The sequence below is a fragment of the Sodiomyces alcalophilus genome (genome assembly GCF_042370955.1).
Source record: "Sodiomyces alcalophilus JCM 7366 unplaced genomic scaffold ACRALscaffold_11, whole genome shotgun sequence".
In the NCBI taxonomy this organism is placed as follows: domain Eukaryota; kingdom Fungi; phylum Ascomycota; class Sordariomycetes; order Glomerellales; family Plectosphaerellaceae; genus Sodiomyces; species Sodiomyces alcalophilus.
Window position 1 is genome coordinate 527,559 of NW_027263542.1, and position 27,274 is coordinate 554,832.

At 53.3% G+C, this 27,274-nt stretch overlaps 11 protein-coding genes across 11 annotated transcripts; 3 read left to right on the forward strand and 8 right to left on the reverse strand.

The window, feature by feature from the left end:
• Positions 1 to 237: 237 nt before the first annotated feature.
• On the reverse strand, positions 238 to 2,443 carry ACRALDRAFT_2114916 (uncharacterized protein; the record flags this gene model as incomplete). Its single annotated transcript, XM_071023713.1, has 6 exons — positions 238 to 408; positions 467 to 865; positions 987 to 1,178; positions 1,281 to 1,394; positions 1,481 to 2,127; positions 2,194 to 2,443. The coding sequence occupies 6 exons, from the start codon at positions 2,441 to 2,443 to the stop codon at positions 238 to 240; spliced, it is 1,773 nt and encodes a 590-aa protein (XP_070870962.1).
• A 3,392-nt stretch (positions 2,444 to 5,835) lies between these two features.
• ACRALDRAFT_1066379 (uncharacterized protein) lies at positions 5,836 to 7,116 on the reverse strand. The gene has a single exon (XM_071017339.1). The coding sequence runs from the start codon at positions 6,959 to 6,961 to the stop codon at positions 6,086 to 6,088; it is 876 nt and encodes a 291-aa protein (XP_070870963.1). The 5' UTR covers positions 6,962 to 7,116; the 3' UTR covers positions 5,836 to 6,085.
• Positions 7,117 to 8,197: 1,081 nt separating this feature from the next.
• On the forward strand, positions 8,198 to 10,251 carry ACRALDRAFT_2114823 (uncharacterized protein; the record flags this gene model as incomplete). The annotated part of the gene is made up of 6 exons (XM_071023708.1): positions 8,198 to 8,282; positions 8,347 to 8,583; positions 8,649 to 8,759; positions 8,942 to 9,720; positions 9,808 to 10,006; positions 10,115 to 10,251. The coding sequence occupies 6 exons, from the start codon at positions 8,198 to 8,200 to the stop codon at positions 10,249 to 10,251; spliced, it is 1,548 nt and encodes a 515-aa protein (XP_070870964.1).
• Positions 10,252 to 10,727: 476 nt separating this feature from the next.
• Positions 10,728 to 11,897, reverse strand: ACRALDRAFT_2030583 (uncharacterized protein; the record flags this gene model as incomplete). Its single annotated transcript, XM_071020668.1, has 6 exons — positions 10,728 to 10,945; positions 11,011 to 11,082; positions 11,153 to 11,270; positions 11,356 to 11,472; positions 11,639 to 11,841; positions 11,891 to 11,897. 6 exons carry the CDS (start codon positions 11,895 to 11,897, stop codon positions 10,728 to 10,730), a joined length of 735 nt encoding a protein of 244 aa, XP_070870965.1.
• A 109-nt stretch (positions 11,898 to 12,006) lies between these two features.
• On the reverse strand, positions 12,007 to 14,128 carry ACRALDRAFT_1066382 (uncharacterized protein). Its single transcript, XM_071017340.1, has 9 exons — positions 13,916 to 14,128; positions 13,843 to 13,856; positions 13,730 to 13,792; positions 13,577 to 13,671; positions 13,424 to 13,515; positions 13,221 to 13,362; positions 12,994 to 13,152; positions 12,593 to 12,928; positions 12,007 to 12,516 (listed from the first exon to the last, which is right to left on the reverse strand). Exons 1-9 carry the CDS (start codon positions 14,041 to 14,043, stop codon positions 12,418 to 12,420), a joined length of 1,128 nt encoding a protein of 375 aa, XP_070870966.1. The 5' UTR covers positions 14,044 to 14,128; the 3' UTR covers positions 12,007 to 12,417.
• A 394-nt stretch (positions 14,129 to 14,522) lies between these two features.
• Positions 14,523 to 15,807, forward strand: ACRALDRAFT_1073231 (uncharacterized protein; the record flags this gene model as incomplete). Its single annotated transcript, XM_071018079.1, has 3 exons — positions 14,523 to 14,790; positions 14,857 to 15,092; positions 15,163 to 15,807. 3 exons carry the CDS (start codon positions 14,523 to 14,525, stop codon positions 15,805 to 15,807), a joined length of 1,149 nt encoding a protein of 382 aa, XP_070870967.1.
• Positions 15,808 to 16,143: 336 nt separating this feature from the next.
• On the reverse strand, positions 16,144 to 18,070 carry ACRALDRAFT_2045163 (uncharacterized protein; the record flags this gene model as incomplete). The annotated part of the gene is made up of 3 exons (XM_071021501.1): positions 16,144 to 16,602; positions 16,669 to 17,966; positions 18,055 to 18,070. The coding sequence occupies 3 exons, from the start codon at positions 18,068 to 18,070 to the stop codon at positions 16,144 to 16,146; spliced, it is 1,773 nt and encodes a 590-aa protein (XP_070870968.1).
• A 427-nt stretch (positions 18,071 to 18,497) lies between these two features.
• On the reverse strand, positions 18,498 to 20,080 carry ACRALDRAFT_1066384 (uncharacterized protein). Its single transcript, XM_071017341.1, has 5 exons — positions 19,672 to 20,080; positions 19,457 to 19,594; positions 19,321 to 19,402; positions 19,055 to 19,242; positions 18,498 to 18,993 (listed from the first exon to the last, which is right to left on the reverse strand). The coding sequence occupies exons 1-5, from the start codon at positions 19,850 to 19,852 to the stop codon at positions 18,779 to 18,781; spliced, it is 804 nt and encodes a 267-aa protein (XP_070870969.1). The 5' UTR covers positions 19,853 to 20,080; the 3' UTR covers positions 18,498 to 18,778.
• On the reverse strand, positions 20,070 to 23,502 carry ACRALDRAFT_1066385 (uncharacterized protein). Its single transcript, XM_071017342.1, has 4 exons — positions 23,200 to 23,502; positions 22,426 to 23,068; positions 20,931 to 22,363; positions 20,070 to 20,865 (listed from the first exon to the last, which is right to left on the reverse strand). The coding sequence occupies exons 1-4, from the start codon at positions 23,311 to 23,313 to the stop codon at positions 20,689 to 20,691; spliced, it is 2,367 nt and encodes a 788-aa protein (XP_070870970.1). The 5' UTR covers positions 23,314 to 23,502; the 3' UTR covers positions 20,070 to 20,688.
• A 1,352-nt stretch (positions 23,503 to 24,854) lies between these two features.
• On the forward strand, positions 24,855 to 25,465 carry ACRALDRAFT_2045165 (uncharacterized protein; the record flags this gene model as incomplete). Its single annotated transcript, XM_071021502.1, has 3 exons — positions 24,855 to 24,904; positions 24,973 to 25,152; positions 25,324 to 25,465. The coding sequence occupies 3 exons, from the start codon at positions 24,855 to 24,857 to the stop codon at positions 25,463 to 25,465; spliced, it is 372 nt and encodes a 123-aa protein (XP_070870971.1).
• A 221-nt stretch (positions 25,466 to 25,686) lies between these two features.
• On the reverse strand, positions 25,687 to 26,562 carry ACRALDRAFT_2045166 (uncharacterized protein; the record flags this gene model as incomplete). Its single annotated transcript, XM_071021503.1, has 4 exons — positions 25,687 to 25,903; positions 25,963 to 26,023; positions 26,107 to 26,158; positions 26,242 to 26,562. The coding sequence occupies 4 exons, from the start codon at positions 26,560 to 26,562 to the stop codon at positions 25,687 to 25,689; spliced, it is 651 nt and encodes a 216-aa protein (XP_070870972.1).
• Positions 26,563 to 27,274: the final 712 nt, after the last annotated feature.

Below are 27,274 nucleotides of genomic sequence, written 5' to 3' on the forward strand. Positions count from 1 at the left end.
GGAATATGCGTTCTTGGGTAATAAATGGGTATCTAAGGGGAGTAGGAAACTAATAAGGCTTATCATGCTACATCTGGACAAAGCATCCCGCATTACCCCCAGGGTCGTCCCTAGTCTCGCATCGCAACAACTTTCCTTCCACGCATTCGCCTTTTTATGACGATACCTTGGATGTCTTCAATTAGTCATGCATTCATGATTGCTCCTCCTGCCGCCGAGCACGTGTCGTGTACGTCCTCACTGACGGATATGGAATCGGACGGGACTCTCCTTGCGCACCGCCCAGCCCTTGATGGCCAATACTATGATGACCCAAGCCATCATGGCACCAACAAGTCCCAGGGTGACGTTATACATGAACATGCCGTTGAGATTGTAGTGCTCCATGCCGGCAACGGTGTCGCTGCTCTACACGAAAAGTCAGTACTGACCGTGGTTCCTCATGTTCAAAAGGGATGTTACTCACACTGGCCATGAGAAGGATGCTTCCAGCAATAAGGCCAAACGATGTGAGCAGCTCCGTGGGCGGCCTTGACGGGAGGACGGATCGCGGAGGCTTGAGGTAGAGGAGGAAGTAAGTGAGCCCCCGGGCGACTGCAGCGCCGGCGAGCAACTCGCCCCATTGCTTGTGGATCATGCTCGAGATCATAGAGCCCTGCTCATGCCCACTCATCATGAAGCCCAGCAGCAGGATGACGAGTGCAGGGATGGGATTGATTGAGAACTCGTACTGCCTCGGGGCTTGTAGGGGGTTGTCTTTGCCTTCTTCTTGGTCGTATGGACGCTCGGGCGCAGTGACGGCCGCCTCGAAGACTGTGGTGTTGAGGAGGTCCCGCACGCGGGTAGATTCGATGAGCATGCCGAACTACAACGCCCGTGTCAGCTCTCGTCCGAACGACACCTCTCGACTACACGTAGCAGTAAATCGATTGCAACCACGAATTGATGAACAAGGGCAGCCGGGAAGCAAGAAGGGTCAAACTTACCATACCACCGCCAATGAACAGGATGGTGATAGAGACGTGCTCAAAATCCTGGGCCCTCCACTCACCACCCCAGTTGCCCAAGTGCTCCAGCATGACGTTGGTCGCGCCGTAGAAGAAGATGAGGAAACTCTCAAAAAACTCTGCCGACATTCGCCATTTGCCATGTGTTTGTTTCGGGCGGACATTCCATGCCTGTCAGTCATCAGTCAGCCAGATTTGTTCACGAAACAGCAAATACGGTCCCAGAAGAGTGCCGAACAAAGAGATGAAGGAAAAAGAAGGACGGGAACTCACCCATCCCAACTCTCCGAAGCTTCCGCTCCACCGTCCAAGGGTGAAGATGCCAAAGCAGAAAAACACGCCTCCCTTTATCCAATGAGCCAAGCCACTGAAGATGCCTTGGCCTTCCTGCATTGATCGTTAGCGCTCTCATCGCCCGTTACACATTACACAACAGTCGCGCGCGTCGATGCGGCATCAAGATCTTGACTTACAAAAAAGCGGCCAAACGTAACGATGCCGAGACAAAAGGCGATGAAGCCCAAAAAGAGGATTGTCCTGTCCACGACGTCATATGCAATCATCAGCCATCTCCAGACGCGGGGTGAGATCAGACCAGACATCCTTCTGAGGACAGAAGTGCCGCGGCTGTTCTCAGAGGGCATCGGCATGGGGAGGCCATCCTCGATGCCATCGTCGTCTTCCGCATCGGCATACTCCTTGCGAGCATCCGAATATCTCGGCGAGGTCTGACCCGACTCGGTGCTGAGTTCGGTTCCCTGGCCGCTGTCGTTTGACGGGCGGTAAGGAGACGAGAAGCGAATTTCGTCGAGCCGGCGTTGGTCTTCCACGGATGCGGTGGGGACGGGGATAAAGGCGTGGTGCTCGGCACCGTTGCCATAGTCGGCGGCCGGGCGTTTCCGCCAATGCCCGGCGATGCGGCCCAGCAGGCCCACGAGAACCTGGGTAGTGATCACGCAGGTCGCGACCCATCCGACCCGGGGGTGCGCGTTGTTCGGGTACAAGTCAGGGGTCTTTGCGTTGTAAATCATGCTCAGCAGGACACCTAGCGCATTGGCGGCCAGGAAGACAAACTGCAGCGCGAGGGTGTATCGCGATCGCGCCAAAGATAGCATGACAGCTGTCCCGGTGTCAGTAAGTCAGCCGTCCGCCATTTTCGAGACGCCCTGTCCAGTAGAATACTCACAAACAGGCAGCAAGAAGACCCAAGCGATCACCATGATGGCGATATGGGCATATATAATCCCCGCATGGTCTGCGAGGGCAAAGTACGAAAGCGGATAGCTGTCTGGGTCCGGTTTCGCATCATTGCCAGCGGGAGCATGAGCTCCTCCTCCCATTGGGTTGTCTGCATGACCGCCGTGGCCGTGGCCGCTGTCAGCAAGAGCGAGCGGGACAAGACCCGACAGCGCAAGTAAGGACAGGAACTGAGTCATCGGGGGTTATCCAGAGTAGTATTAGAAGTGCGATTTATGCCGAGAGAGTAAGATGGCGTGAAAGTCGGAGGGTGCTGGCGCACGTCGGGGAGCGTTGGGGAAGCGCAAGGCTCAGCTCTATCTATAACTGAGTTGGATGAATAGTACGTGTGAAGTGTACCGTATGAGCCTCATGGACTCCAGCCCCCCGTCTTGGACACAGTGGGAGAATAAAGTGAAATACGACTGAGCAGATTTAAAGGACCGTCGAGCTGATAGCGTGGGTTACTAGACGGTAATGGAGGGGAGGGGGATCGTGGGTCAAGGGAAGAGAGGATAAATAATAAGAGGAAATAGAAAAGAATAAGAGGACGGCTCCAAGACTCGCTCGGGTCTGGCGGGAGGAAAAAGAGAAGAAGGGCACGCTTGATAAGCAAACTCGTTGTCTGTGATGGGTCTCACGTCTGAACGCTTCCGCCCGCGGTCTGCCAGAGGTGCATGCCGTGGGGGGACGAGCACACGTACGGTGTACAACGAGTCCGGAGCACGGCCAGTCACGACTCCCAGGATGCCACCTGTTGTACTATGCTTACACCGTAGGTGAGGGAGGGTACCAGGATCACGGGATCGACGTAATGCAGGCTGGCCCAATGTCAGGACTCAGGCCATCTGCCCGGGCGAGAGTCCGGCAAACGTAGAGTCTCCGGGACCGGGAGCTACCCTTCCTCGGTGTCATGGAGAAAGTAAAGTATTTGATCATGAAATCACCATGACCCGTCCGGACGGGACGGTACGGTACCGTGTACTGTCAGTAAGGTATCAGGGTAGAGTAGTGTAAGAGAGGGAGAGGCGGCTCAACACGACCCCGACGCTTCCGAACAAGCTTTCTAGAGTATTCGAAAAATAGAAAAATATATAAAAATATAAAGACGAAAAGGTGATTAGTTGCTTGGGTCTTACCGGATAGGAAGGTGGGGTTGCGTGCCGAGCCCGAAGCTGAATCATCTCCCCGGTCCTCCCGGACTATTCCAACAAGACGAAATGCAGTGCCGGATAATTTGCAAAAAATACCACTGCACATCGTACGAGGCATGAAAATCATACCCATATGGTGAACTGGGTACCATTTGACGGCACTTGGTGTCGACACATTTGTTTGACAAGTGGGTCAGGTCGGTCATTAGGACCAACCCGTTCCACCTCTATGAATGAGCATTCTGTCCATGGCATTATAGTTGGTCTTTGTGTATATAATGTCCGAGTTGCTCTTAGCTTATACCATCCTAGAAGGCGTTCGTGGTGTTTCGATTCCTAGGAATGTCGTCACGGCACTATGATAGCTTCGTGGGTAAGGTGAGGTACCTATGTACGTTGTAAGAGACCCCACAGGATGCAGTACCTACAGATACCGGCCAATGGCGAGTTACCTACTGTAGCTTGCCTCCCTTTGTATCATGTGACTGTCATACAAAGTACCGTACCGTGTGTAGTACCTACCTATTTACGAAGGCTATATCGGTATGTTTTGTGTATATGGGTCGGTATGCAACGCTATGTGGAGCCAGGGAAATACGTTCCGTTTTACTATAGTACTACCTAGTACTTTGTGAATAACCCGTCCGCCTTAATCACTGCCTTATATCGATCAGGCATCGAACTAATCTACTCTTCTAAAAAGTCTTTAGGCAGTTAATTCCACGCCTCTATAACCCATTCGCGTAGCCGTGTAGGCGTAGGATTTTTATTTAACCCGTGCTCTTCCTATATCTAATCTTTTATCTAATTCCACGCCTTTTCTATAGGGTTTAAATTAAGCGAATAAAGTAGCTAGTCTATAACTTAAACGCCGCGTTCGTATAACTGTTTAATCGTAGCTCGATAGGATAGCGCGTTATCCTGTATTAAAATCAGATTCTGACCTTCGCGCCTTTGTAATCGTATCTATCTATCGATTAACGGGATAATACGCGCAGCGTACGACTCGCTATTAATCGAACCCTAGTCCTTTTCCTAAAGAAGACCGGGCCCTTTTTGCGCGCCTGCAAAACAGCCCCAAAACATCTAACCACCTTTGCGTTAATACCGTTCCACTATATAAATCGTATCCTATTCTTTACTAGGTTTACGCGTAACGTAGACCTTATAGTGGCTACCCCCGGTTACCCACGTCTTATCGGACTAAAGGATCGAAGACCACTGCGCGCGAGTCCAGTGAATATGCTCGCGCGCCCACGCAAGACGTAGGCGTCTATTCTTTTCTGAAATAGGCGGCTTTCGCCGCGCAGAATAACGACGGTACCCTAGCCGGCGAAGGGTTAAACGAATTGTATATAAGCCGTGCGCGCCGTTGAAGAGGACCCGGGAGAGTTCCTTGTATGTTGCGCGCCTTCCTGCCCTAGAACCGGTTATATACTTAATTAGTCGTTGCTCCTTTTCTTCTGTTATTTTTAGGGGCCTTCCGCTTCGAGGCTTAATTTCGATACTAGCCGCGCTGATTGCGTAACGGATCTGCCGTATCGAAGTACCTGTGATAGCTTATATATTAGTTTTTATGTAGTGAGTCTCGTGAAATAGAGTCCGTATTCGAAGTCTATTATTACGCGTTAGGTGCTTTGTTCCTCGGGGCATCGTTATATCTATAGATATAAGGAAAAGGTTAGTAACGTATAAAGAGGTAGGTTAATATAAATAACTAACCTATTTTTTGACTCTTTTTCCTGTGTTATTGATATCGTGGAAGGGGAAAATCAGGTTATTGATATCGTGGAAGGGAAAAATCAGGTTATTAATATCGTGGAGGGGAAAAATTAGGTTAATATCGTGACGTAATTAAAAAAGAAAAAGGAAGTATAAAGGTAACGAGTCGTAAAAAGATGTACTGAAAAGTGTCTGTTCCTAAATAGGAAATAGGTGGGTCCTAGAGTACTTTCGGACATGACAAAACTTATGCCCTTAACCTTCGTACTCCTGTAACCAACGCAACCGGACCCGGACCGTACATCGCACGGCAGTCGTTTACTTGCAGTCTGTTGTTCCTATTCACCCACGTCGCCTCGTCCTATGACGGCCTGGCCCTTCACGATCTTGTGCTACTTGCAATGTACGGATGGGACGGTGTAAAGGCTGGTACATGACATGACCTCTGACTCCGGTATCCAACGCCATCAAAACCAAAGGTAGTCATAATTAGTAATACCGGACATTTGGTCGTTCATCTCACCCCGCTCTATCCGGACGGAAATAGGGATCATAGTAAAGTCCGAGTGACAGTGGGCAATTCCCGTAATTCCCGGTAGATGGATACCCGTGGTCCACTGATTAGTCAATATTGGTGGTAGATCCACTTCGAACTTGCTTCCACGGGCCAGCCACCTTACTTCGTACATCGCATTATTGGGCCTGTACGTCATAGTCGAGGGAGTAGGTCCATGATATATAAGTCTGGACCGCCGTCAGTACCGTACTTCGTAGCTAATTTATATGCATTTTTTAAGACGTATTCGTACGTATAGCTATGCTGTCGCTGCTGTTGCTGTTGTGACCGTGATAATACCCCGTAACAGTGTAGTGTACCTCGGCCGCTGGGAATAAAGCGTAATCAAATGTCCATGTACAATGACCAACACAACATGTCCGTATCGTCGTGCGTCACTCGACAGCTCCCTATAGAGAAGACCTATCTTTCAAAACCCACCTCTCTCCGCTCGGTGCTCGGGCTACCGCGCCTTCATACTCCAGCTTTTCCAGAATCTTGAATACGCCCCCGGTAGCCGGCCCATGCAGTTCTTCCGGGACATCTTCGTAAATAACCTTGACTAGTTCCAACGCTGTCCATCCGTCGCCGTCGGCGCCGGACCGGGTCGCGCTGTCTGCGGCCTTGGACGACCGCAGAGTGCGAAGAACTTGATCCTCGCGCTCCTTCCTGTGGCGGATGTATTCCTCCACTTTGGCCGGGCCGTCCGAGATGACCGGCCCGTGGCCCGGATACGCCCGTCCCCTGAAGAGGTGGCGCATCCGCTCCAGACTGGCGAGATACGCTGCTAGGTCCTCGAATACCGCGGTGCCCTGCCCGAGCACGTTGTCCGCGGTGAACATGGCGTCTTCTTCGGCCAAGACGAAGACCATGTGGTCGTCGGTGTGGCCCGGGGTGTGGAAAGCCGTCAAGCTGGCCCCCTGCACGGTAAAAGCTTGGCCATCGACAATGTCGCGCTGACCATCCTCCCCCGCCTGGTTCTTGTAGACTTTGGCATCCGGGCAGAGTTGCAGGATATCGTCGACCCCTCCCGTGTGGTCGGGGTGCCAATGGCTGATCAGAACCGTCTCGACCCGGGCTCCCTCCTGCTGCAAGGTCGATTTTAGGGCTGCCGCCCACGAGGGCCGACCCTCGCCCGTATCGATGAGGATGCGGCGGTACCCCGTCCCGACCAAATACGTGTTGGTGCCCTGCAAGGTGAACTTGCCTGGATTCCCTCCGAGGACACGGATACACGCGGGGCTTAAGCGTTCAACCTCGGGCAAGGGAACCAGCGGCCCCGCCATGATGCTTTTGTACCGGAAGAGCGCACTCGTTGGCAGGAAGCAGGAAGGGCGTGCCAGTGTGCGGAGCATGAAGCATGTCCGGCCCAGAGTCAAATTGAGGTCTGCTTCCCGTACGTGGGTAGGGAAGAATTGGGGGGGATACAGTTCTACGAAGCATCGTCCATTGAACCGAGGTCACTCCGCGTATGACGGACGCCCCAAAAGTGAGATGTGGCGGTGCCTGTGGCTTGCCGTCGGTCATTCATCCCTGTGTACGACGTAAGCAAATATTGCCGAAAGATTCATGGGAACTGAAACGAAACTGAATGTCTCGAGCAAAGTCGCGCCTCACAGAGGCTGCATCCTACGAAGTACGTGGAAGAGCATTCGTAGGCCAAACCTATGCTTGGTTAGGGGATGACCACTGTCCGTCCGTCCAAAGCCGGTTTGTTCCAAGTCTTTATCTAGATACTTAGTAGACCTACAAAACATCCCTCCTTTTTGATAGCACTTTCTGTGGGTAGTGTCAATTCAGTCACGGAAAGATCCCTCGGAGGTTTTGCGTGAATTCTAACAAGTAATAAATGGATAAATACCTAATAAATGGATTATAAAGTTTGTCTGGATCGCGATGTTCCCCTTACCTTAGGTACGTACCCACGGCACCAGGCTACTTATCTTATCTTAGGTGTGGCTTATCGATAGTCTCCACGCTTAAGCTCGTGTCTCTACGGGACGCTGCGGTATTCTCATTCCTGGGAATTGGAAGCTCTCTTGGTACAAACGTTGGAAATCGCCATCTTCGTTGGTCTCCGGCCAGAGTCCCTGCGCATGCAAGAGCATAATTAGCGTACAACACCCATTGCCTTTGCTTCGCATTCTATTGTTTGCTAGATATAATAGTCTGTTTCCCGTTGGCGACCTTGCCCCTGAAGGATCACGAGACCGGCCATCGGAGTGCAGCTTCACGAACCGAATCAGGTCCGATCCTTTTTTATCCTTGGAGAGACCCAAGCTAATACCGAGCCCAGTCTTCGCAGTTGTAACCTCCCGTCTCCGAAATAGACCCTCGTCCTCCATCACAATACCGTGACGTCTCGAGAACAAGACCAAAAAAAAAAAAAAAGAAGAAAGAAGAAAAAAAGAAAGAAACATCTCCGATCCTCTCCCTAATCACCAAGGCAAACGTGACTGCAGTCCTCACCTCCACGCCGGCCAGCCACCTTTGTTCTACCGCATCGTGACTTGGGAGCGAATATGTCTGCTCGGCCGGCGACACCCATGTCTCCCAAACAGGCGAGGCTCAAGTCCCCAGGCCCGGGGATGCCCACATTTGGATGTGGTTTGTCTCCCTCTCACACACATATATACACACAATATGCCTGGGCTAGGCTGACCGGCCGTAGAACATGTCCAGCGCCTGCTCTCGCAGTCCCAGGAGCACACAAACCAATCTGTACATCACTACAAGATGATTCTGAGGAACATCTTTGAGCAAACTCCCATCATCTCCCAGACCACCAAGAACAGCAAGGGCCGACCCAACACTTCACTGACATCCAATTACCTCTGCCTACAATGCACTTCGATCGTATCTGAGGAGGACCGTCTAAACCACGGTAACGCAAAGTCACACCGTTTCTGTAAGCCTCCCCTCGGTATTCAATAATCCAGCCCGTTCTGGTCCGCCCTACTAATGCTGGCGAAGTTGTCGATTCGCGAAACGGGACCCTGTATTGCCAAATATGTGACGACCTGGTTTGGGATCCTACCCTGGAAGACTTAAGGATACGCAAGATGGGAACAGGGACCTTCTCTAGTAAGCTTTATAACCTTTCTTTCTGTCTAAATGGGGTGGGGGCTCTGGTGCTGCCCGTATATTTTCTTCCCACCCACGCCCTATGCCATACATACCATTACCCCCGGGATCTCTCTACCGCCTCCGCCGACTTTAAACCCACGTAGTCTTGTCTTGACCCGCTGACCCGTTGCTCTGTCCAGCTCGCAAGAGGAAGCACGATGAGCTCTTCTCGGACAGCTTCAAGGATAACCCGCTCTACATCTCCTCAAATACCACAACGGCCTCCTGCAAGGCCAACGGACTGCGCGGCATCTATAATGCTGGCGCCACTTGCTATCAAAATGTCGTGCTTCAGAGCTTTCTCCATAACCCCCTGCTCCGCAATTTCTACCTCGGCGACGGCCATCAGAGCAACGACTGTAGCCTGCCGAATTGCTTGAGCTGCGCCATGGACGACATGTTCCAGGACTTTTACGCCGTGGAGAACACAAACGGGTTCACGGCGGCCAGCATTCTCTCGGGCTTTTGGATTTCGGAAAAGAAGGCTTTCGAGAATCTGGTAACGACCAAGGAGCAAGACGCTCACGAGTTCTTCCAGTTCCTGGCCGAGGAGCTACACGAACGCAACGGAGACGGCAAGCGCCCCGAGACGGGTTGCGAACACAGCTGCAACTGCATTATCCACCAGACGTTCTACGGTAAAATGCAAACCACGACGACCTGCCAGAACTGCGGGGGTGTCACCAATGCCGTCCAGTCCTTCTTGGACCTCAACCTCGGCCTCGAGAACCTGACCCAGAAAAGGACAAAGAAAACGGGAGCGAAGAAGCCGGCCCTCACGTTGCAAGAATGCCTGGAGGAAGAGTATGTCAAGTCGGACAAGTGCGAATATCGCTGCCACAAGTGTAGCTCGACGCAACAGGCCAGACGGGATACCAGTATCAGGCGGCTGCCAAACGTGCTAGCCATCCAGCTTAAGGTATGCATACCATTCACGCCCAGGTGTGGATGCACCCACACTCGATATGTGGTCATTTGTCCAGGCATTGACACCAGAGCTCTCTAGAGGTTCGAATTCAAGCAAGGCCGGCACGACCGCGCACCGTCCAAAATCGACACGACGGTCAACTTTCCATTGCAGCTGAACATGCTGCCCTACACAAGCAGAGCCAGGACGAGTGACACGCGGGAGTCGTACGACCTGGCCAGGTCATGCACGTACGACCTCCTCAGCGTCGTCGTTCATGTCGGCGAGATTGACACCGGTCAGTTCTCGGTCCAACCCACCCGGGGGGGCCTCTCGAGGTTCCCGGGGTGATTCCCGCTGCGTTTTGAACATACCGTCCACTAACCAACCATGTCCACTTTGCCAGGTCACTATGTTTCTTATTGTCGTGTCGGCGATCAGTGGTTCAAATTCAACGACCACAAGGTCGAACTGGCATCCAAATCCGACGTCCTTGGTGCACAGCCCTACTTGCTCTTCTACATTGTCCAATCTCTCGCGTGAAAAGAGTAGGTTGACGAGCTTCTTGCCCTCGTACGGCTGGCTTCTGGCCTCTTGGATCAAAACAATATATGAGCAGTAGCCGCAAGTTTAGTCGAACCACGACGCCACCTGATCGCTTCGTCGGCAAGTAGCTGGGTCAGCCGAACCTGGGGGCGGGAAACCAAATCATCTTTGCATTATTCGGCGTTGGCTAGGTAGACTGGTAAGGGGGACAAGAACGTTGCATAAGCTCCCGTCCAATCCCATCCCATCGGTGTTGGTGATGCGCGCGGTGCGTACATACATATCTCGCTTTAATTTTGAATTTGAAGACTATCCTGAGCACCTTTTCCCCCATGCTATCCATTATGAAAAACAAAATAAAAGAAAAAGAAAAGAAATATAATCTAATGCCGGCTTGTGTTTGCTGCCCGTCGAGTGTCCCATGCCGACACGCATCTACGACGATCATATAACCATCCATGCAACACGATCCGCTAGTTGCGCCAATCCCAATGCTCGCTCGAAAAGTTGGCATAGCACCAAAACTCGTTGTTCAGGTTGTTGGCGTGCGCGGGCTCAAATGTCGTGCTCCTGACGCCGAAGGACTTATACACCTTGGCCACCAGGTCCTTCATCCGCTCACCCGTGCACACGATGACCTTGCCGTCTGTGCTGCCCGGGGACTTTGCCATCCAACGGGCTGTCATGGCACCTGCGATTCGTGGCCACGTTAGACCGGAGCAACACGGGAGGGTTTACAGGATCAAACAAACGTACTCTTGGTCTGACAGTCCTCCTCTAGGAAGGGGGGGTCGCAGAGGATGCGATCAACGCTGCCCTTGAGTGACGCTGCAGAGGGGCGAGGGAGAATGGTGTTAGTCTCGGTTGTCAAACCACCCAGGGGAGGGGAAACACGTACCAGGAAGTTTGAACGGGTGGCGGTAGTCGTAAGCGACAAACTCGGGGAAGACGGCGAACCTCTGGTCGTATTCTAGCAATACGACCTTGGGTTTGGGACGACCAGGCTCATATTCGCTCTAGGTGCAGCTTCGGTTAGCGTAAAGGAGTGAATGAGATGCGCAGTCGGCCTTAGACCAACGCTGACAAGACACATATACATACCATTAGATTCTTCATGGCGACGAGCACACTTGGTGCGGAGAGGATGGCGATGGTGTCCGTTTCCGTCGCCCCTTTAAGCAGCTCGCCAGCCAGCAACTTGGCCGTTTCATCCGAATACTGTGCGGTCACGATGGCAACAAGTCAGCCCTTGTCTGAGATTTTGATCTGTAAACTCGCTCACACGCCTCTTTCACGCAAAGGGGGGAAGGGGTTGGGTAACACAAAAACAATAGATGGAGCTCGTGTGAGACAGGAATCCGGGGGATTGATGGTCACGACGTACCCAGAACTGCGACTTATTCCAGTCCTCCATAAAGTGGTCCATGGTCACAGGCATATCGCTGTCGTGGCTGCTTCCCTTGGCCATAGCCTCGTCCACCTTGGCCTTGAGCTCCGCAAAGCGTCTCTCGATGCCATCTTTCTCGGCATTAAATTCGGCCAAGGCTGCGAGAGCCTGAGGCGAGAGTGTGCTTCCAGTTTGCCCGTCTATTAGTACACGAAACGACCATTTCCTGACTTTTCGAGGTCGACTCACAGGGCATCGTCGTCGTCCATCATGGCAACTTTTCAAGGGGCATCACTACAGCAAGGGGAATTATGGAGGTATTTTTCATCGGCCTTTTTTTTTTTTTTTTTTTTTTCTTTTTCTCCCTCATCTACACTACACAACACACTATGAGAAGGACCCGACCCTATAAATCGCTCTTGCCGACGGGTAAGATGGAAACCTTTAGTCATGGAATGCGGCATGAGTTGCGCTTCAGTGATATGAGTCGCGGGCCTTGAAAAACCAAGCCCACTTAGGGGCCAGGGAAAAAGTCGGCTTGACCCGAGCCAACCGTCTTCAGCTAACCCTAACAAGGCGTCCGCTGATGGTACCCATTTCACCAGTTTACCGGAACAAGGCGAGACGAAAGCAGCGTCGTCGAATTATACACCGACTAACACATAGAAAACGGTTGATGGCACATCTCTATCACGTATTTACAACGTCGTTTCCAACTACACTTGGCCAACGCGGCATCCACCGCCACGCTCCCTTGTCTGAAATGGTATGTGACATTACAGTTCGTCACCAACGTGCAGGTACTTGCGCTCCTCCCTCTTCTCCCTCTCAGTAGCTGGGGGAAGGTCGTAGAAGTTGCTGCTGCGGAATCCTTGCTATTCGAATGGTCAACACCGAGTAGATGGCGGCGTAGAAAGAGGAGTGCCTTGGACGGCATGAAGCCGCACTTACCAGGTACATGTATGTGAACTTGCTAATGTCGCCCGGTTCAATCCCGAGATCCTTGAATGTCTTGGCCGTCTCGTCGATTTCCTGGTCAATAAACTCGCGCTCGACCTCGTCGGCAGACGTGATGGGCCACCAGAGCAACCGGTTGAGGAGGCCCGCGATGGGCTTCAGAATCGCCTTGGGGACATTGAAGCTTCGGTGATTCTTGAAGGTTTCGCGGTCTACCATCTCCAAAATCTCGGCCATGGAGTACTCGTTTGGTCCGTACAGTTCGTACGTCTGGCCCGCTGTGCTGTCGTCGTAGAGCATAAGTTCGAGAGCGTGGCCGAGGTCAATAGCCTGAACAATGGTTAGACAAATGATTAAGCCTCCCTTGTCGAGATGCCTCTGGCAGGGAAACTCACGTGAACCGGCCGGAACCTCTCCTGCATGTTATTCGCAGTGATGAGATTCAGGGTCGACGCCAGCCTCAGCAGAAGTCTGTCCTCGAAGCCGAAAACAGGCGCAGGCCTAACGATGGTCGTCTCGGGGAAGATGCTGCGGGCAACCTGCTCTCCCCTGGCCTATCGTGATGGTTGGGTTAGCTCGTCCGCTGTGTGAATTGGCTCGGCCATTGCCAGGCAGAACGAACCTTGGTGCGGTAGAACTCCGAAGGGGAGTTGAGGTTGGCGCTGTGGCTCGACACGTGGATGAAGCGGTCCACGTCGTACTTCGCAACAGCACTGGCTATCCGCTCCGTTGCCTCGACATGTACGTCCTCCAGAGTAAAGTTCCTAACGTCATCTTAGCTGATATCCCGTGCGTCTGGCCACATTGCTTCCTTCTTCGACGTACTTGGTAGGATAGTCCCTGCCGACAAGATTGTAGACAACATCGGAATGTCGGACGCTCTGCTCAATGGATTCGGTGTTTCGCAAGTCGTGTTCCTGTCGCCTGTATTAGCCTCGTCATGCTGCAAACGATACGAACCGGGAAGAGGGTACGGACCAGGAAGACCACCCGCCCAAGATCTCCCGTGAGCTTCAGATGGCGCTTGGCCATTTCCTCGCGATACGGCACGACAACCGTGCATCCCTGGCGTGCTATTGAATCCGTGTAAGAGCGTGAGTCCTCGGGGGGTTCGCGACGGAAGAGTCCTACCAAGACGATTCACAATGTAGCGTCCCACCTGACCAGTTGCGCCGAATACGGTGGCCGTATGACCTGTAGTTGTTTAGAGAGCAATCAGACATTCGCGTCGCAGCTGCACATACCGCCGAGGGAAGACCTGCACACAGAACGGTTAGAGGTAAGCTTCGTCAGAGTCAATTGGCCTTCGCAACTTACCTTCCACCTTGGGTCCGTAGGATAGGCTTGCCGGTCCGGGTGATGGCAACATCGGAAATGGGTTGTCTCCTCAAGACATTGTGCGCGACCTTCTGGGTCGACCGCACCGCGGTCTGGATGGACGCCATCTTCGATATAGTATAGAGCAGGGCTTCCAATGGCGGGCTTCGCGGTGCCAATTCACGGTGCCTGGTCGATGGTACTGCCGTGCAACTTCCAAAGTTGCTTCGGGAATGGGAACCAATTGGACGTCACGTGTTGGTCAAAGAAGCTGGGTGGGAGCTTGATTATTCATCATCCACCTCAGAGCTCGCTCCGTAGCTTACCTAATACATTACAGTGCCATCAACTACGATTACGTACCTAAAGTCTACGTAAGTATAGTGGGCAGCCAGGCTGCAAGGTAGCCGCGTTGATCTGAGCCTCACCATACAGACGGGTTTCTTCCTACAATTCACCATCGGACCTTTCTTAAGCAAGGAATTGCTTACGGATCTTCTTGACATACGTCTGCAGGTCGACTTGGCTCTGAATCCTCGTCTTTTTCCTGGCAAACTGAGATTCCTTAACCGTCGGGCAACAACCTCCCGGAAACACCATTCCGACAATGAACGCCGATGCGATTCCGGATTTCCTTGCGCAGCAGCGCGATAAAGCCCCAGAGAACCTCCAGGGCCTTGTCATCGAATTCGAGGATCTTTGGGAGCGGAAGCTCTGGCACCAGCTGACGAATGCCGTCGTCAAATTCTTCTCAGATCCTAGCAGTGCACCTCAGCGTCTAGACTTCTACAAGGTCTTCATTCTCAAGTTTGCCGACAAGATCAACCAGCTCAAGCTGGTAGACATAGCTCTGAAAGCAGCCACTCAGTGCAAAGGTAAGTGAATACGGACGGCCGCTCCCATTCACCGCCCGCCGACCAGTGCTGACGCCCAAGATGTAGACGACGAAGAACGCCTCGCTTTCCTGCAAGGCGTCGCGAAGAAGGTCGACCACCCCAATTCCCAGGATGCCTTTGTATATGCCTCTGTGGCTGTCGCCAGAGTGAAGCTGGATTTAGAAGACCTCGACAGTGCTCGGAAGGACCTCGAGTCGGTTGAGAGGATATTGGATACTTTCGATTCCGTCGAGAAGGTCATACACGCCGCCTTCTATGACGCAAATGCCACCTACTACCAGGTAAGAGGCGCTCCGCTGCATACAACTTGGATATCTACTGGAGCACCACGCTGACTTGACGCGTATCTAGCGCAAGATGGACTTTGCCGCCTACTACCGCAACGCTCTACTCTACCTCGCCTGTATCGATGTCAAGTCCTTGACACCAGCAGAGAGCCACGCCCGCGCCCACCACCTCAGCATCGCCGCCCTGCTCTCCGACAGCATCTACAATTTCGGCGAGTTGCTTCTGCATCCCATCCTGGATGCCCTGAAGGACCACAAGCAGGATGCCTGGCTCCGGGATCTCCTATTCGCCTTCAACCGTGGCGACCTTGCCGCCTTTGACGTTCTCTCAGGCAACATCAGCAATACCCCTATTCTCAACGCCCACGCAAACCACCTCCGCCAGAAGATCTACCTCGCTTCTCTGACCGAAGCCATTTTCCGCCGCCCCCCTCATGACCGCGCCATGACCTTCGCCGACATTGCGTCCGAGACCAAGGTCCGCCCCGACGAGATCGAGCACCTTATCATGAGGGCACTGAGCTTGGGCTTGCTTCGCGGTACCATCGACCAGGTGGACGAGGTGGCACATATCACCTGGGTACAGCCCAAGATCTTGGACATGGCGCAAATCGGAAACATGCGACAGCGACTGCTAGACTGGGATTCGAGTGTAAACCAGCTCGGCAACTGGATTGAGACAGCGGGCGGAGACGTATGGGCAGCATAACTTGGGGAAGGGTGAGGACTGTCCTGTTGTGGCCGGCCTCTCGGGAGAGAAGCAAGTTGAGGGAATGAGCGGCTAGCTGTAGAAACTGTTGTAGCTCTTGAATTCTCGGCTTTGGGAAAATAGACCCTATGTACAACAAGTTGAGAAGTAGCTGAAGCATCAATGATGATGCCCTTGCTGGCAACCACGTAAACGGGAACGATCTAATGCACTCGCCTTCTTAGACGATATCCCAAGAGCATCGGACGAAAGCTTCAAGACAGCGAAATGCATGTTTAGAATACGACAAATTAAAAGGCGCCTGTATAAAGACTACATCATGACCCCAGGAGTCGATTATTGAACTGGCCGTCCAAGCACCAGAACGGAGCTCACCAGCCATGCCGGCCACCACACACACCATAACACCATGGGAGTGTACATGCCCCAGACATTCCAGCCGAAAGCAGCCTCCTTGAGAACCACGCCAATATCAATGTGAAAGTATGCCGACGCCGAGTAGAGAACCGTAGTGGGAGAGATGAGCTGAAGAATCCCAAACAAGGAGTAACCGGCCACAGAGCTGCTGCAAGGCTGCATAAAGGTCAGGGGCGCAGCGAGCAGCCCCACGAGGAAGGAGAGGGAAAAGTTGAGTGTGGCCAGGGCGGAGAGGAACATGCCCAACAGCAGAAGGCTGAAGCATTTGATGAGCTGGAACTGCTGGACCGATGGCTTGTGCGAAGCCAACATATGCGAAATAACAACGGGCAGGGCGCAGTTTAGAGCCGCAAAGACTGCAAACGCCGGAGGAAGCATCTTGTGTAACAATCAGCAAGTCGTGTCTCGCCAATACGCACCAGAAAGTGTGAACCATGGACTTACCGTTGCTGTCAAATTGTTGAACATGAAGAGAGGAATCGTGCCGAGGAACTGGCACAGGGCCACCACGACTAGAGGTAGGAAGAGGTGGCGCTCAGCCGGGGTGGTGGCGGTTGTGGATGATTTCGAGTCTGTGCTGGTCTGAGAGACCGACGAACCGCTCTTGACCCAGAAGAAGATGGCCATTATGGTGAAGTTTGCCGCAAGAACCATGGCACTAGGCAGGTAGGTGCCTATGCTCACGAAACGGTCCTTGTTCATGAGCAGGTAAAAGAAGAAGCTCTGGTGTAGGTGCTCAAGGAGGTTGTTCAAGCTGCGGAACGAGCCCTCCACGACGCGACCCATGGCCATTTCATCCTGCCACCCCTCTCCAAACGGCTGCAGTGTGACGGCGTCGACATGGTAGGGGATGAAGCTGCTGTGAGGCCCAGACGCGTAGCCCAGGCCCTGCTTCAACATGCCCCGCAGCATGGTACGGAGGCGATCCTCATACTTGTCCGTGTGCTTTCGCATCTCCTGAATGGCGCAGGGGATGCCCATCTGGCCACCCGATATACTGACGACGGCGTTGATCAAGTCTAGGTTAGGCAACTGCCCATTGATGCCATCGTACACAACGTGGATCGACCGAAAGCGATGTTCCTGCGTGTAGTCGATGGCGATGGCTCCTTGCAAGGCGCCCGACTTTATAGGCAGGGAGCTCACGCGGGATGCATCGTGCGCGTCGTGGTAGGCGTCCACCCAGGCCTGGATACCCGTCTTGCTGTTGGGAGGTATGACGATGATGATATCCTTGGACCACAGGGACCAGCGCTTGAAGTACCGTGCAAGGGTGAGCGCGAGAGGAACCCCGTGTCTGTTCAGTTCACCCTTGTCGTTCTCCCAGGCGGCCACAAGGACAATGGCTTCGGTAGCGTCGCCGCGCGGCGCCTGCAGGATGGCGTAGATGTTCTCCCCCGCATGAGTTTGGCCGGTGGACACGTAGGTGAAGTTCTGCCGCCCAACCTTGAGGCCTATCTTGTTGAAGTGGTCCTCCAGATGATCGTTGATCTCCACGTTGCCCTTGCCAATCAGCTCATCGACTTCTTGTTTGTATGCACGGAAAATATTCTGATCGCTGCCGCTGAAGTAGGTATGCACCTGTCCTGGAAGAAGCGCGTTCTCGGAAATGTAGGTCCTTCGGGAGTAGTCGTTCAATGGCAGGAGGAACAGCCAGGCGATTCCAACGATGATACAGAGGAGCGATAGATATGGCGGTAGTTTGAGAAGGCGTGGGTCGCGTCGTAGGAAGAAGGCGGAAGCTACAGCAATATAAGTTCACAAGTTCATACACCTAGGTCGTGGTAGTAGAACGCCAGAGCAAAGTCGTCGGCGGGAGAGGGTGCGTACAGATGAGGCGTGACATGGTTGTCCGCGCAGCCAAATGTCCTTCTGCCAGGGACGAGGCAGAGGAAGCAGTTGTGTCTGGCGAGAAACTGCTTCGCTTCTAGGGAGGGGTCTGCGATGCGAAGGTCTGGCCTGCGTATCAATGGGGAACGTCTAGCGGACCGCGTTCCGTCCTGGCTGAGATACGTACTTAGTACAGGCGCGCAGGACCGAGGCGGGCTACGGTTATAGACATACCCTGATTAACGCATATTACATACGTGACGCTTGACGCGTACTGGAGTGAGTACCAGCTTTGTTTCTCCGGAGCACAGACTGCGACCAAAAGTTGATAATTCGAATAAAGACTGATGCGACGCCCCATAAACAAACCCGGGCTGGGAATCCCTAGGGCTTTCGAGGCATACCTCCGCGTTTCGGCGTCAACCATTGCATTAGTAAACCAAGCAAAAACATGTGAATGTGTATTATGAATCGATCAGTCTTGAGGGCTTCAAAGGATCATCTATGAAATATAACCGCAATGCTTACACAGTAATCATCCCAATGTAGCAACCATGCCGACGGCTAGATCCAAAACTCAAGCCTAGTATGTCCGGATATGCCATCGACAACTCTTCATAGATGCTGCATATATGAAACACGCTGGAAGGCCCAACTTGCCGGCCATTCCGATATTGCTTATTATACACGTGTACATGATGGGTAGGAAGAGCCTGCCCGTCCTTCATGGCCCTAGTCGCTGGCCCGGTCCATCCATCACCAGAGTCGCAGGGCTTACTGCGCCCATATGAGTGCTGCTTGGCAGCACCCCAAAGCGACCATACGTCTTCCGATCCACGCTGACGTAGTGGGGAAGTCGGCCCAAGAGATTCAGCTTAGATTCGATCCAGCGAAGTATTTTCTCGGGCGGCGCGAGAAACCGAAGATATCCGAGCCCAACTGCCAGGGATGCGAACGTCAGCGTAAATCATGCCAATGAAGGGTACGTCTGGCCACTCACATAAGTAGCCCACGCAGACGCTGCAGAGGTGACCAAGGAAACTGGTCCCAGGGACTAACGCGGATACGGCCACCACCATGATAAGCGGCATAGTCCATGTAGGAATTTGCCACGTGGCAATAGTGAGATAGGGGTTGGACTTGAACGTTCGAATAGCCTCCACACCGAGAAGGAGGAACACCCAGACGCTGCGACAAGTCGGCATGATCAGCTTCAGGCCAAGAGTTGTAGGAGTAGTTGGGCCGAAAGGCATCGAGCGGCCTCACCTTGCGCCCATGACGGCGGTGTTGCCGCGGAGAACGAATACTTCCAGGACGATATAGAGAACCGCGGGTATCGTGGTCAATGCTGCCGCGAGGTTAGCTTCGAATCAGTTTCGCCAGTCGCCGGATTGCCACCTACGGCCCATGAAGAGAGCAAGCGATGTGAGGGTGCCGAACTCGGTTTCGAAGCGCTCCAGTAACGGCGTTAATGCGACGAGGTTCAGGACGGCGTGAATAAAGTTGACGTGAATGAACGGAAACGTATTAATGCGGTAGCCTGCCAGGAGGAGAATTCGTAGCGTCAGTACGAGCCCGATGGGATGCGATTGTTGAGAACTTAGAGGTTTGGTATACCGGACGCAATGGATATCTCGGTAGGATCCAGCGCTCCCCATTTCCGAACATCCCAAGCTTTTTGTAACCCGACAAGCCATGCCAATATTATAACGAGGACGACGATTCGACTGAATAGGGGTAACCGGACGACGTATGTGCGTGCGCGCAGCGGACTGAAGTTGCTTGTCGACGGAGGCATCGTGCCCCGTAACGTCGGGTATGACACTGGTTCGAGAACGTCAGGAGCCGGCTGAACGATTGCCTAGAGACTGTAACTATCGGACGATTAGGTTATGCGTCGTCGGAGCCGGCCTGGAAATCTCAACGTATACAAAATAAGTAGTCGTATGTACCTGGAAACAAGAATTGAATGTCCGAGGGCCGTAGCAGAACGATGCCGCCAGCTGGATACTGAGCAAGGTGTCTGTCTTATCGATTACTGTATGGATAAATGCATAATTATCACTAAAGGCGGATGACCTATTTAGAGAGGTACATACCTCTAGGTACCTTACTAATTCGGGCACCGTTGGCTAAGGTACACAGTGACATTGGAATGACGATCTGTGAGGTACAATCCGAGGCATGCAGTTCCTGACAGAGGCGATGTAGCCCTCCTCACAACGAGTTGGATCGCCCAGCTACTCCGTCACTTAGTCTACCTAAATGGACGATATTTGGACATTGAAGAGACGAAACCTCACTCGAGCAGCACCTCATTTGCCTGGAACAAAGAAAATAATAATTGAAATGCTCGTTTGTACATACAGAACAGGCTGGGCAAGACAACCAAGAATGTCCATCCCCGCCTTTCAAACTTTTGCCCATAGCATGTTGATTCCAAAAGCTAACCAGACCAAACGAGTCTTCGAGGTCGGTCTCACTTCAGGCGGCACCTTCACCTTGGCCCCAGTATCTCTGGGCACCACTACCTGGCACTATCGCCAGATCAGGAGGCATATATATTCGGCTCCGAGGACATGGCGACGCGGCCGCACAAGCCTTTGCCGCGCAATAGCGTTATCGTCTCAACTATTACGAGGACTTGACCGACTTGGCCATTGTGTTCAGCGCACTTCCGTTCCGGAACCACTCAAGCTGGGGCTCGTTGAAGGTGTGCAGCAGCTTAATCTCATAGGAAGAGCCGTCCTTGGGGTGGACAACCATGGTAACGGGCTTGCCAACCTCGAGTTGCGTGCAGAGGATATCAACCTGTGTAGCAGACGTTTTGTTAGTTACGGCTGCAACAACGGGGCAAAAACATGACAGAAGCTTACCTTGTCCTCGGGCTTAACCTTGTCGTAGTCGGCGGGGTCGGCAAAAGTCAGGGGCAGCATGCCCTGCTTCTTCAGGTTCGTCTCGTGAATGCGGGCAAAGCTCCTTGTGATGATGGCGAGACCGCCCAGGTGCCTGGGCTCCAGGGCAGCGTGCTCACGCGAGCTACCCTCGCCGTAGTTCCAGTCGCCAATGACAACCCACTTGATTCCCTTGGCCTTGTAGTCACGCGCAACGGCGGGCACGGCACCGTATTCTCCGGTAGTCATGTTCTTGACATTGTTGGCCTCGTCGTTGGCCTCGTTGATGGCGCCAATAAGCATGTTGTTCGAGATGTTGTCGAGATGACCACGGTACTTGAGCCACGGGCCGGCCATGGAGATATGATCGGTGGTGGTCTTGCCCTTGGCCTTGATCAGGATGGGCATATCCTTGGCGTCCTTGCCGTCCCAGGGCTGGAAGGGCTGTAGCACCTGCAACCGGTCGGAGGTGGGCGAGACCTGGACGTTGACCGAAGCCCGGTCCTTGGGAGGGGGCTGGTAGGTATCCTGGCCGGGGTCGTAGCCCCTAGTGGGCAGACCATCGCCCGTGGGGGGAGACAGCTTGAACTCCTTGCCATCCTTGTCCTTCAGGGTATCGGTGAGAGGGTTGAAGGAGAGGGTGCCAGCGATGGACATGGCGGTGACAAGGTCGGGGGAGGTGACGAAGGAGTGGGTGGCAGGGTTGCCGTCGTTGCGGCCGGTGAAGTTACGGTTGTAGGAGGAGATGATGGTGTTGGCCTCGCCCTTCTTCACGTCCTGGCGGTCCCACTGGCCAATGCAGGGACCGCAGGCATTAGCGAGGACAATGCCGCCAAACTCCTCGAACGTCTGGAGCTGGCCGTCCCGCTCGATGGTGGCGCGGATCTGCTCGGAACCAGGAGTGACGGTGAAGGTAGCCTTGGACTTGATGCCGTGGTTGAGGGCGTCGCGAGCGATGGACGCAGCGCGGGTCATGTCCTCGTACGAGGAGTTAGTGCAAGAACCAATCAGACCAACCTTGATCTCGTCGGGCCAGCCATTCTGCTTGGCCACCTCCTTGAACTTGGAGATGGGAGTAGCCAGGTCAGGAGTGAACGGGCCGTTGATGTGGGGCTCAAGCTCGGACAGGTTGATCTCGATGAGCTCGTCATACTCGGCACCCTCGTCCTCACGGAGTTCCTTAGCGTAGGCACGAGCGAAGTCACCAATGTCCTTCCTCTTCGTGGCGACGAGGTAGTCGTACATGCGGTCATTGAAGGGGAAGAGCGAGGTGGTGGCACCAATCTCAGCACCCATGTTGCAAATGGTACCCATGCCAGTGGCCGAGATGCCGTCGACACCGGGGCCGTGATACTCGACGATAGCGCCAGTTCCACCCTTGACGGTGAGGATACCGGCAACCTTCAAGATGACGTCTAATCAGACGAGGGGTGTCAGCAGACGACAAAGGACAAGTGCGAATACTAGGCAAACATACCCTTGGGCGAGGTCCAACCGGACATCTGGCCAGTGAGCTTGACACCAATGAACTTGGGGGCCTTCAGCTCCCAAGGCAGATCAGCCATGACATCGACAGCGTCGGCACCGCCCACACCGATGGCGCACATGCCGAGACCACCTCCGTTGGGAGTGTGCGAGTCAGTGCCAATGAGGAGGCCACCGGGGAAGGCATAGTTCTCAAGCAGGATCTGGTGAATGATACCAGAGCCGGGCTTCCAGAAACCAATGTTGTACTTGGCGCAGGCGCTAGACAGGAAATCGTAGACTTCCTTGTTGATGTTGACGGCGCGCTCGAGATCCTTGGCACCACCGACCTGTGCTTCGATCAAGTGATCGCAGTGGACAGTGGTGGGATTGGCCACCGAGGGCATGCCGGCGGACATGAACTGAAGAATGGCCATTTGTGCGGTCGCATCCTGGCAGGCTACACGATCCGGGCGCAGCTTGAGGTAAGACACACCCCGCTCGATTTCCTGCTCGTGAGGATTGTCGAGATGGGAGTAGAGAATCTTCTCGGCATAGGTTAGGGGCCTGTTTAGCCGGCTGCGTACAATGGCAAGGTTTTCAGACATCTTCTTGTAGTTGATGAAGTTGCCCTCTTCCCAGTTGTTTTGCCTGACCTGGAATGGCGAGTTAGAAATCACATCGAAGCACGTCGAAGCGGAGGCAGCGCCCGCACCGCCCCTTCCTGATGGCTGGCATGTTCGGTGGAAATGTGTCAAAAACAAAGGGTAACGAGAGCTTGACATACCTTGCGGTCGAGAGGAGAATCAGTGACTGTGGCCATCCGGCGCACTCCCATGGAACCGGCCGCGACAGAGCGGCTCCGGGCCACGGAGCCCAGAAGCTGTCGGGAGGCCAGCATGGCTACAGAATTGTCGAGATGAGGGGTGGAGAAACTGCGGGAAGATGCTTCTATTCAATTGTGGCCAGAGAAACAAAAACAGAGGTAGTCGGCGTTCAATGGCGATGGTATTCAAACACCCTCTGTGGCCGGAGAGAGATGGTGTGTGTGTATGTTCCTGGGAGAGAGAGGGAGAGGAAGGGGAGGAGGAAAAAAAGTCGAGGTTTTCTGCAACAGCGGAAGAAGTAGCAACGGCCATCGGCTGCGATCAACCAGAAAGGCAAGCTACTTACGGTACCGCACCAGGCCTAGTGGGGTGGGCCGGCCATGAGGGTGGAGGCTTTCGGCTATGACGAGGTTGATGACGGACCAGCGGACAAATCAAAAGAGGCCTATTATGTTGACTGGACGCAGGAGCTCCAAATTTCCCCACATTGGGGATGGGTGCAGTTCGCAGCCAGTTCTGGGACGACACGCCCGAGGGAGCAATAAGGCTACAATGTAGTGGTACCTCCTGATGCATCATGTTCGGGACACAGGAGGCATGGGAAGTCGGTTATTACTCTACTCGTGTGCCCTTTGCAGCTTCCGGCTTCGTAATACAAAGGATATCCGTGCTTCTCGTGTACTTCTAGACCCATGACCAATTGCCCAGCGCCACCTTGTTCGCTCAGGATGGGGTCCAACGTCTGTCAGGGTCACGTCACTGAATTGCCTCATGAAGTCACAATAGGTACCAAAACAACGTTGCAGAGTACAGCCTCGTGAGCCATCTTTATCGTAATACCTACTCCGTACATCATCAACAGATGAAACATTAAAAGCCGTCCTCTTCAACAATTGTCAATTGGAATGTTCTGCATTCCGTGATATCTCCGAAAATCTACTTCCTGAATTTTGCTCTCCACTACTGTTTTCACCGATGCATGTGAAGCACATTTGGATTGGCTTGGGATAGACGCCGCAGTGTATTGAATCGTGAAAATAACTGGCCTCAAGGTGGTAGTATGCCCTGCAAACCCTGCGACTAGCTCGGTCTCTCGGCTCCGTTTTAGAACCAGGGTCTCGTTTTCCAAGTCGCGGCCTCAATGGAACCAGTCCCGTCGCTCCGAACTGCTGTGGGCACTCGCGCCAACTCGCATTTCCGGCTGCGACCTCGGTCTGAGTGGCGTTATGATAGGAGATAGCCACATTCACCGAGACGTCCGAGCCGAAAAGCTTTGCCACCCGACCCAATCAAAGAAGACTGAAAATAATCCGGCTGGGGTTACCGGAATAACTATCACGGTGAGGAACGAACCCGGAATAAGTGGAGCGGGCACGATTAGTAAGTACCCTCCTCAGATTCGCTGCTCTGACCTACCTATCGCGGTGAGGATGAGTAATAAAGGGTTTGAAATTCGATGGTTACATGTACTCTCCCCACCATAGCGGAATAACCATTTCAGCGCATGTGGTCCTACATGTACCACTTAGCGCGATTATGCACTTCCTTCTATGAAATCTGCGATCCACTCGAACTTCCGTCCTGTGTCTCTATCAAGGGTCCGATAATTGTCAAAATGGGCGTAACAGCTAGGCGAACCATCACGAAGACGAGGAGAAAGACGAGGCAAGTCGAATCTAGGTCATACGCATTGCATTTATTTGCGCAGCACTAACCAGCCACCCGACAAGCAGGGACCTCGATCAGATCAAAGCCGACCTTCTCTCCCCCAACCACCTCAAACAGTACACGGATACCAAAGCCCCAGAAGATTTACCCGCACTCGGCCAATACTACTGCATCGAATGTGCTAAATGGTTCGAATCCGAGCCTAACCTTGTGCAGCATAAGCGAGGCAAGCCTCACAAGCGCAAGTATGTCGCCAACATCCTCTCTTGCCTTGGCTTGTCCATCTCCACGTAACTTGCTGCTGCCCCGGCAACCTTTCATAACACTGGGACTGTCTGCTGTTTATGCGCTCGTCTACCCCCAACATCATTTCTTCCTGTATGGGACACTAGTTGACATATTCGTGACATGACTAGGGTCAAGGATCTGCGCGACGACTCATATACGCAAAAGGTGGCTGAAGCTGCTGTCGGCCTCTGGACGGACAACAAAGGCCCCGCTGCGGCGCGGGGAGCTCCCGAGCAGCCGCCCAACGAGGAAATAGAAATGGCCACTTAAAGCTTCTTGGTGTTATCCTGATCTGCGATCCAGTGACAAGCCCTACGTCGAGGCAAAGCCGGCCTTAAGGCATTCGCCTTTCGTCGGGGTGGGCTTATACTCGTACACTTTCATCTGTTGGTCGTAGTTCTGCCGTTCGGCAAGACAGCACAACGCGCAAAGTCACGCTATGCTCCGCCGAACCCCCAACTGCGGTGTAGGCTCTCGAGTTGCATCCGTCTTCACCTCAGACCTCGTCCCCTTGGCCGTACGAGGCCACTAGAGCGGCCTCTCGGCACTTCGGTCGGTATTTGCCGACCGCCTCTAGCGCCACGGGTGGACGAAGGACCACGAATGGAAGGTGCTGGAACCCGCGACGGCCTTGAGCCTGAGCCCTTGTGTTTGGCGGTCGGTATAGCTGTAGGGGCTGGATTCTCGACAAAGGATGTATCGGTAGTCCTAATCGCCAATTAGCTTGTCGCCATCGAGCGAATGAAGTGGGAATAGTAGCGTCCTACATGTAGGTGGTTTCGCTGTCGGCTTCAGCTGCCACAGCTCTCTCCTCTCCACCGGATGGGTCTACCAGATAAGAGTGTCAGTATAAAATAGCCCTGGACGCCCTGCCCGTTGTTGGGAAGATGATTGGGGGCCGCCGTTGCTACCTTGCTCGCCTTCCGTCGCTTGGGGCCGTCTAAATGATTCCGTAATAGGACCCTGTATAGCCACCGCTCTGTCAGTGGACAGCCGTATCAGCCACGCCAATGGACTTGGCATGGGAGCCTTCTCGCGTAGCGTACCTCGGGGAAATCGACACAGAATGCATTCATGTTCAATCCGTACAGAAAGCTCGCGAACGACTCGCTAAACCGCGCGATGCTTTCGTGCATAAGCTGAAAATGCATCATATTGGCTTCTAGGTCGGCCACAGCGTCGGAGAGCTCGGCAAAAGATGGCTCGAAGACGTTCAAGGGGAATGAATCGGCACCTCCGCTTGTGCTTGCGCGAGCAGAATCCGCGAAAGATGACCGGGATGACGGCCGAAGTGGTGTAGTCGGGCGCGAAGTGCGGCTGCGCGAGTTGGAGCGCTGGCGGGCGGAGGATCTCGCGTTAGCCGACATTGCTGGGCTCGTGATACGATCTCGGCGAAGATTTCAGGCGGCGCGGTGTGAATGGGATGACGGGCATTCAGAGGGAAAGTGGGCGATTATGGCTACTCGGTCATCCCCTCTCAACTGTTGTATACCAACAACCCAACAACAGCGATCGACGTGCCTACGATGCCGTCCGTGCCCGTGCACTTGACTCCGTTAAGCGCAGTCAAGCGCGGCTTTTACTAAACCCCGTTATCTAAAGAGGAAGGTATTTTCTTATTGCATATCAACGTATTCAGGTAATAGAAAGGTAGAGGGAGTACCACTATTTGCAGCCGCCCTGTCTGGTATTTGCAGCCCTCTCTATCCTATTTCGGAAGGTTATGCGAGCCCGTATAGTAGTCTGTATACGCCACTATCTTAGCTACAGATATCCCGTACAGGTACGTATATATCAGGATAAGACTTTCTTACCTAATCTATCTCTAATATCTATAACTATAAATTCACTATTTATAATAGGGTGAGGATATTCCGACTGGGGCAATTGGATATTCCGACTGGGGCCCTACTGACAACGCCTGACGCCAGCTGCAATAACTTCCTCTTGTGCCTAGATACTTACAGACACGTACACAATCAATTGAGCGTATCGTCGCAACGATCAATTGAGTGTATCGTCGCTACGATCGATTAAGTGTATCGTCACTACGATCAATTGAGGGTATCGTCACTACGA

What these genes read in the sequence shown, in the direction of transcription:
- ACRALDRAFT_1066379 (XM_071017339.1), bottom strand. Translation starts at nt 6,961, where the DNA reads ATGGCGGGGCCGCTGGTTCCCTTGCCCGAGGTTGAACGCTTAAGCCCC.
- ACRALDRAFT_1066382 (XM_071017340.1), bottom strand. Translation starts at nt 14,043, where the DNA reads ATGGCGTCCATCCAGACCGCGGTGCGGTCGACCCAGAAGGTCGCGCAC. An exon ending in GGCAGGGACTATCCTACCAA is followed by an intron (nt 13,363 to 13,423) that starts GTACGTCGAAGA and finishes AGATGACGTTAG; the next exon opens with GAACTTTACTCTGGAGGACG. An exon ending in CGGAGTTCTACCGCACCAAG is followed by an intron (nt 13,153 to 13,220) that starts GTTCGTTCTGCC and finishes CCATCACGATAG; the next exon opens with GCCAGGGGAGAGCAGGTTGC.
- ACRALDRAFT_1066384 (XM_071017341.1), bottom strand. Translation starts at nt 19,852, where the DNA reads ATGCCTCCGTCGACAAGCAACTTCAGTCCGCTGCGCGCACGCACATAC. An exon ending in ACCGCCGTCATGGGCGCAAG is followed by an intron (nt 19,243 to 19,320) that starts GTGAGGCCGCTC and finishes GACTTGTCGCAG; the next exon opens with CGTCTGGGTGTTCCTCCTTC. An exon ending in CGTCTGCGTGGGCTACTTAT is followed by an intron (nt 18,994 to 19,054) that starts GTGAGTGGCCAG and finishes CATCCCTGGCAG; the next exon opens with TTGGGCTCGGATATCTTCGG.
- ACRALDRAFT_1066385 (XM_071017342.1), bottom strand. Translation starts at nt 23,313, where the DNA reads ATGCTGGCCTCCCGACAGCTTCTGGGCTCCGTGGCCCGGAGCCGCTCT. An exon ending in ATTCTCCTCTCGACCGCAAG is followed by an intron (nt 23,069 to 23,199) that starts GTATGTCAAGCT and finishes TCGCCATTCCAG; the next exon opens with GTCAGGCAAAACAACTGGGA. An exon ending in AGGTTAAGCCCGAGGACAAG is followed by an intron (nt 20,866 to 20,930) that starts GTAAGCTTCTGT and finishes TCTGCTACACAG; the next exon opens with GTTGATATCCTCTGCACGCA.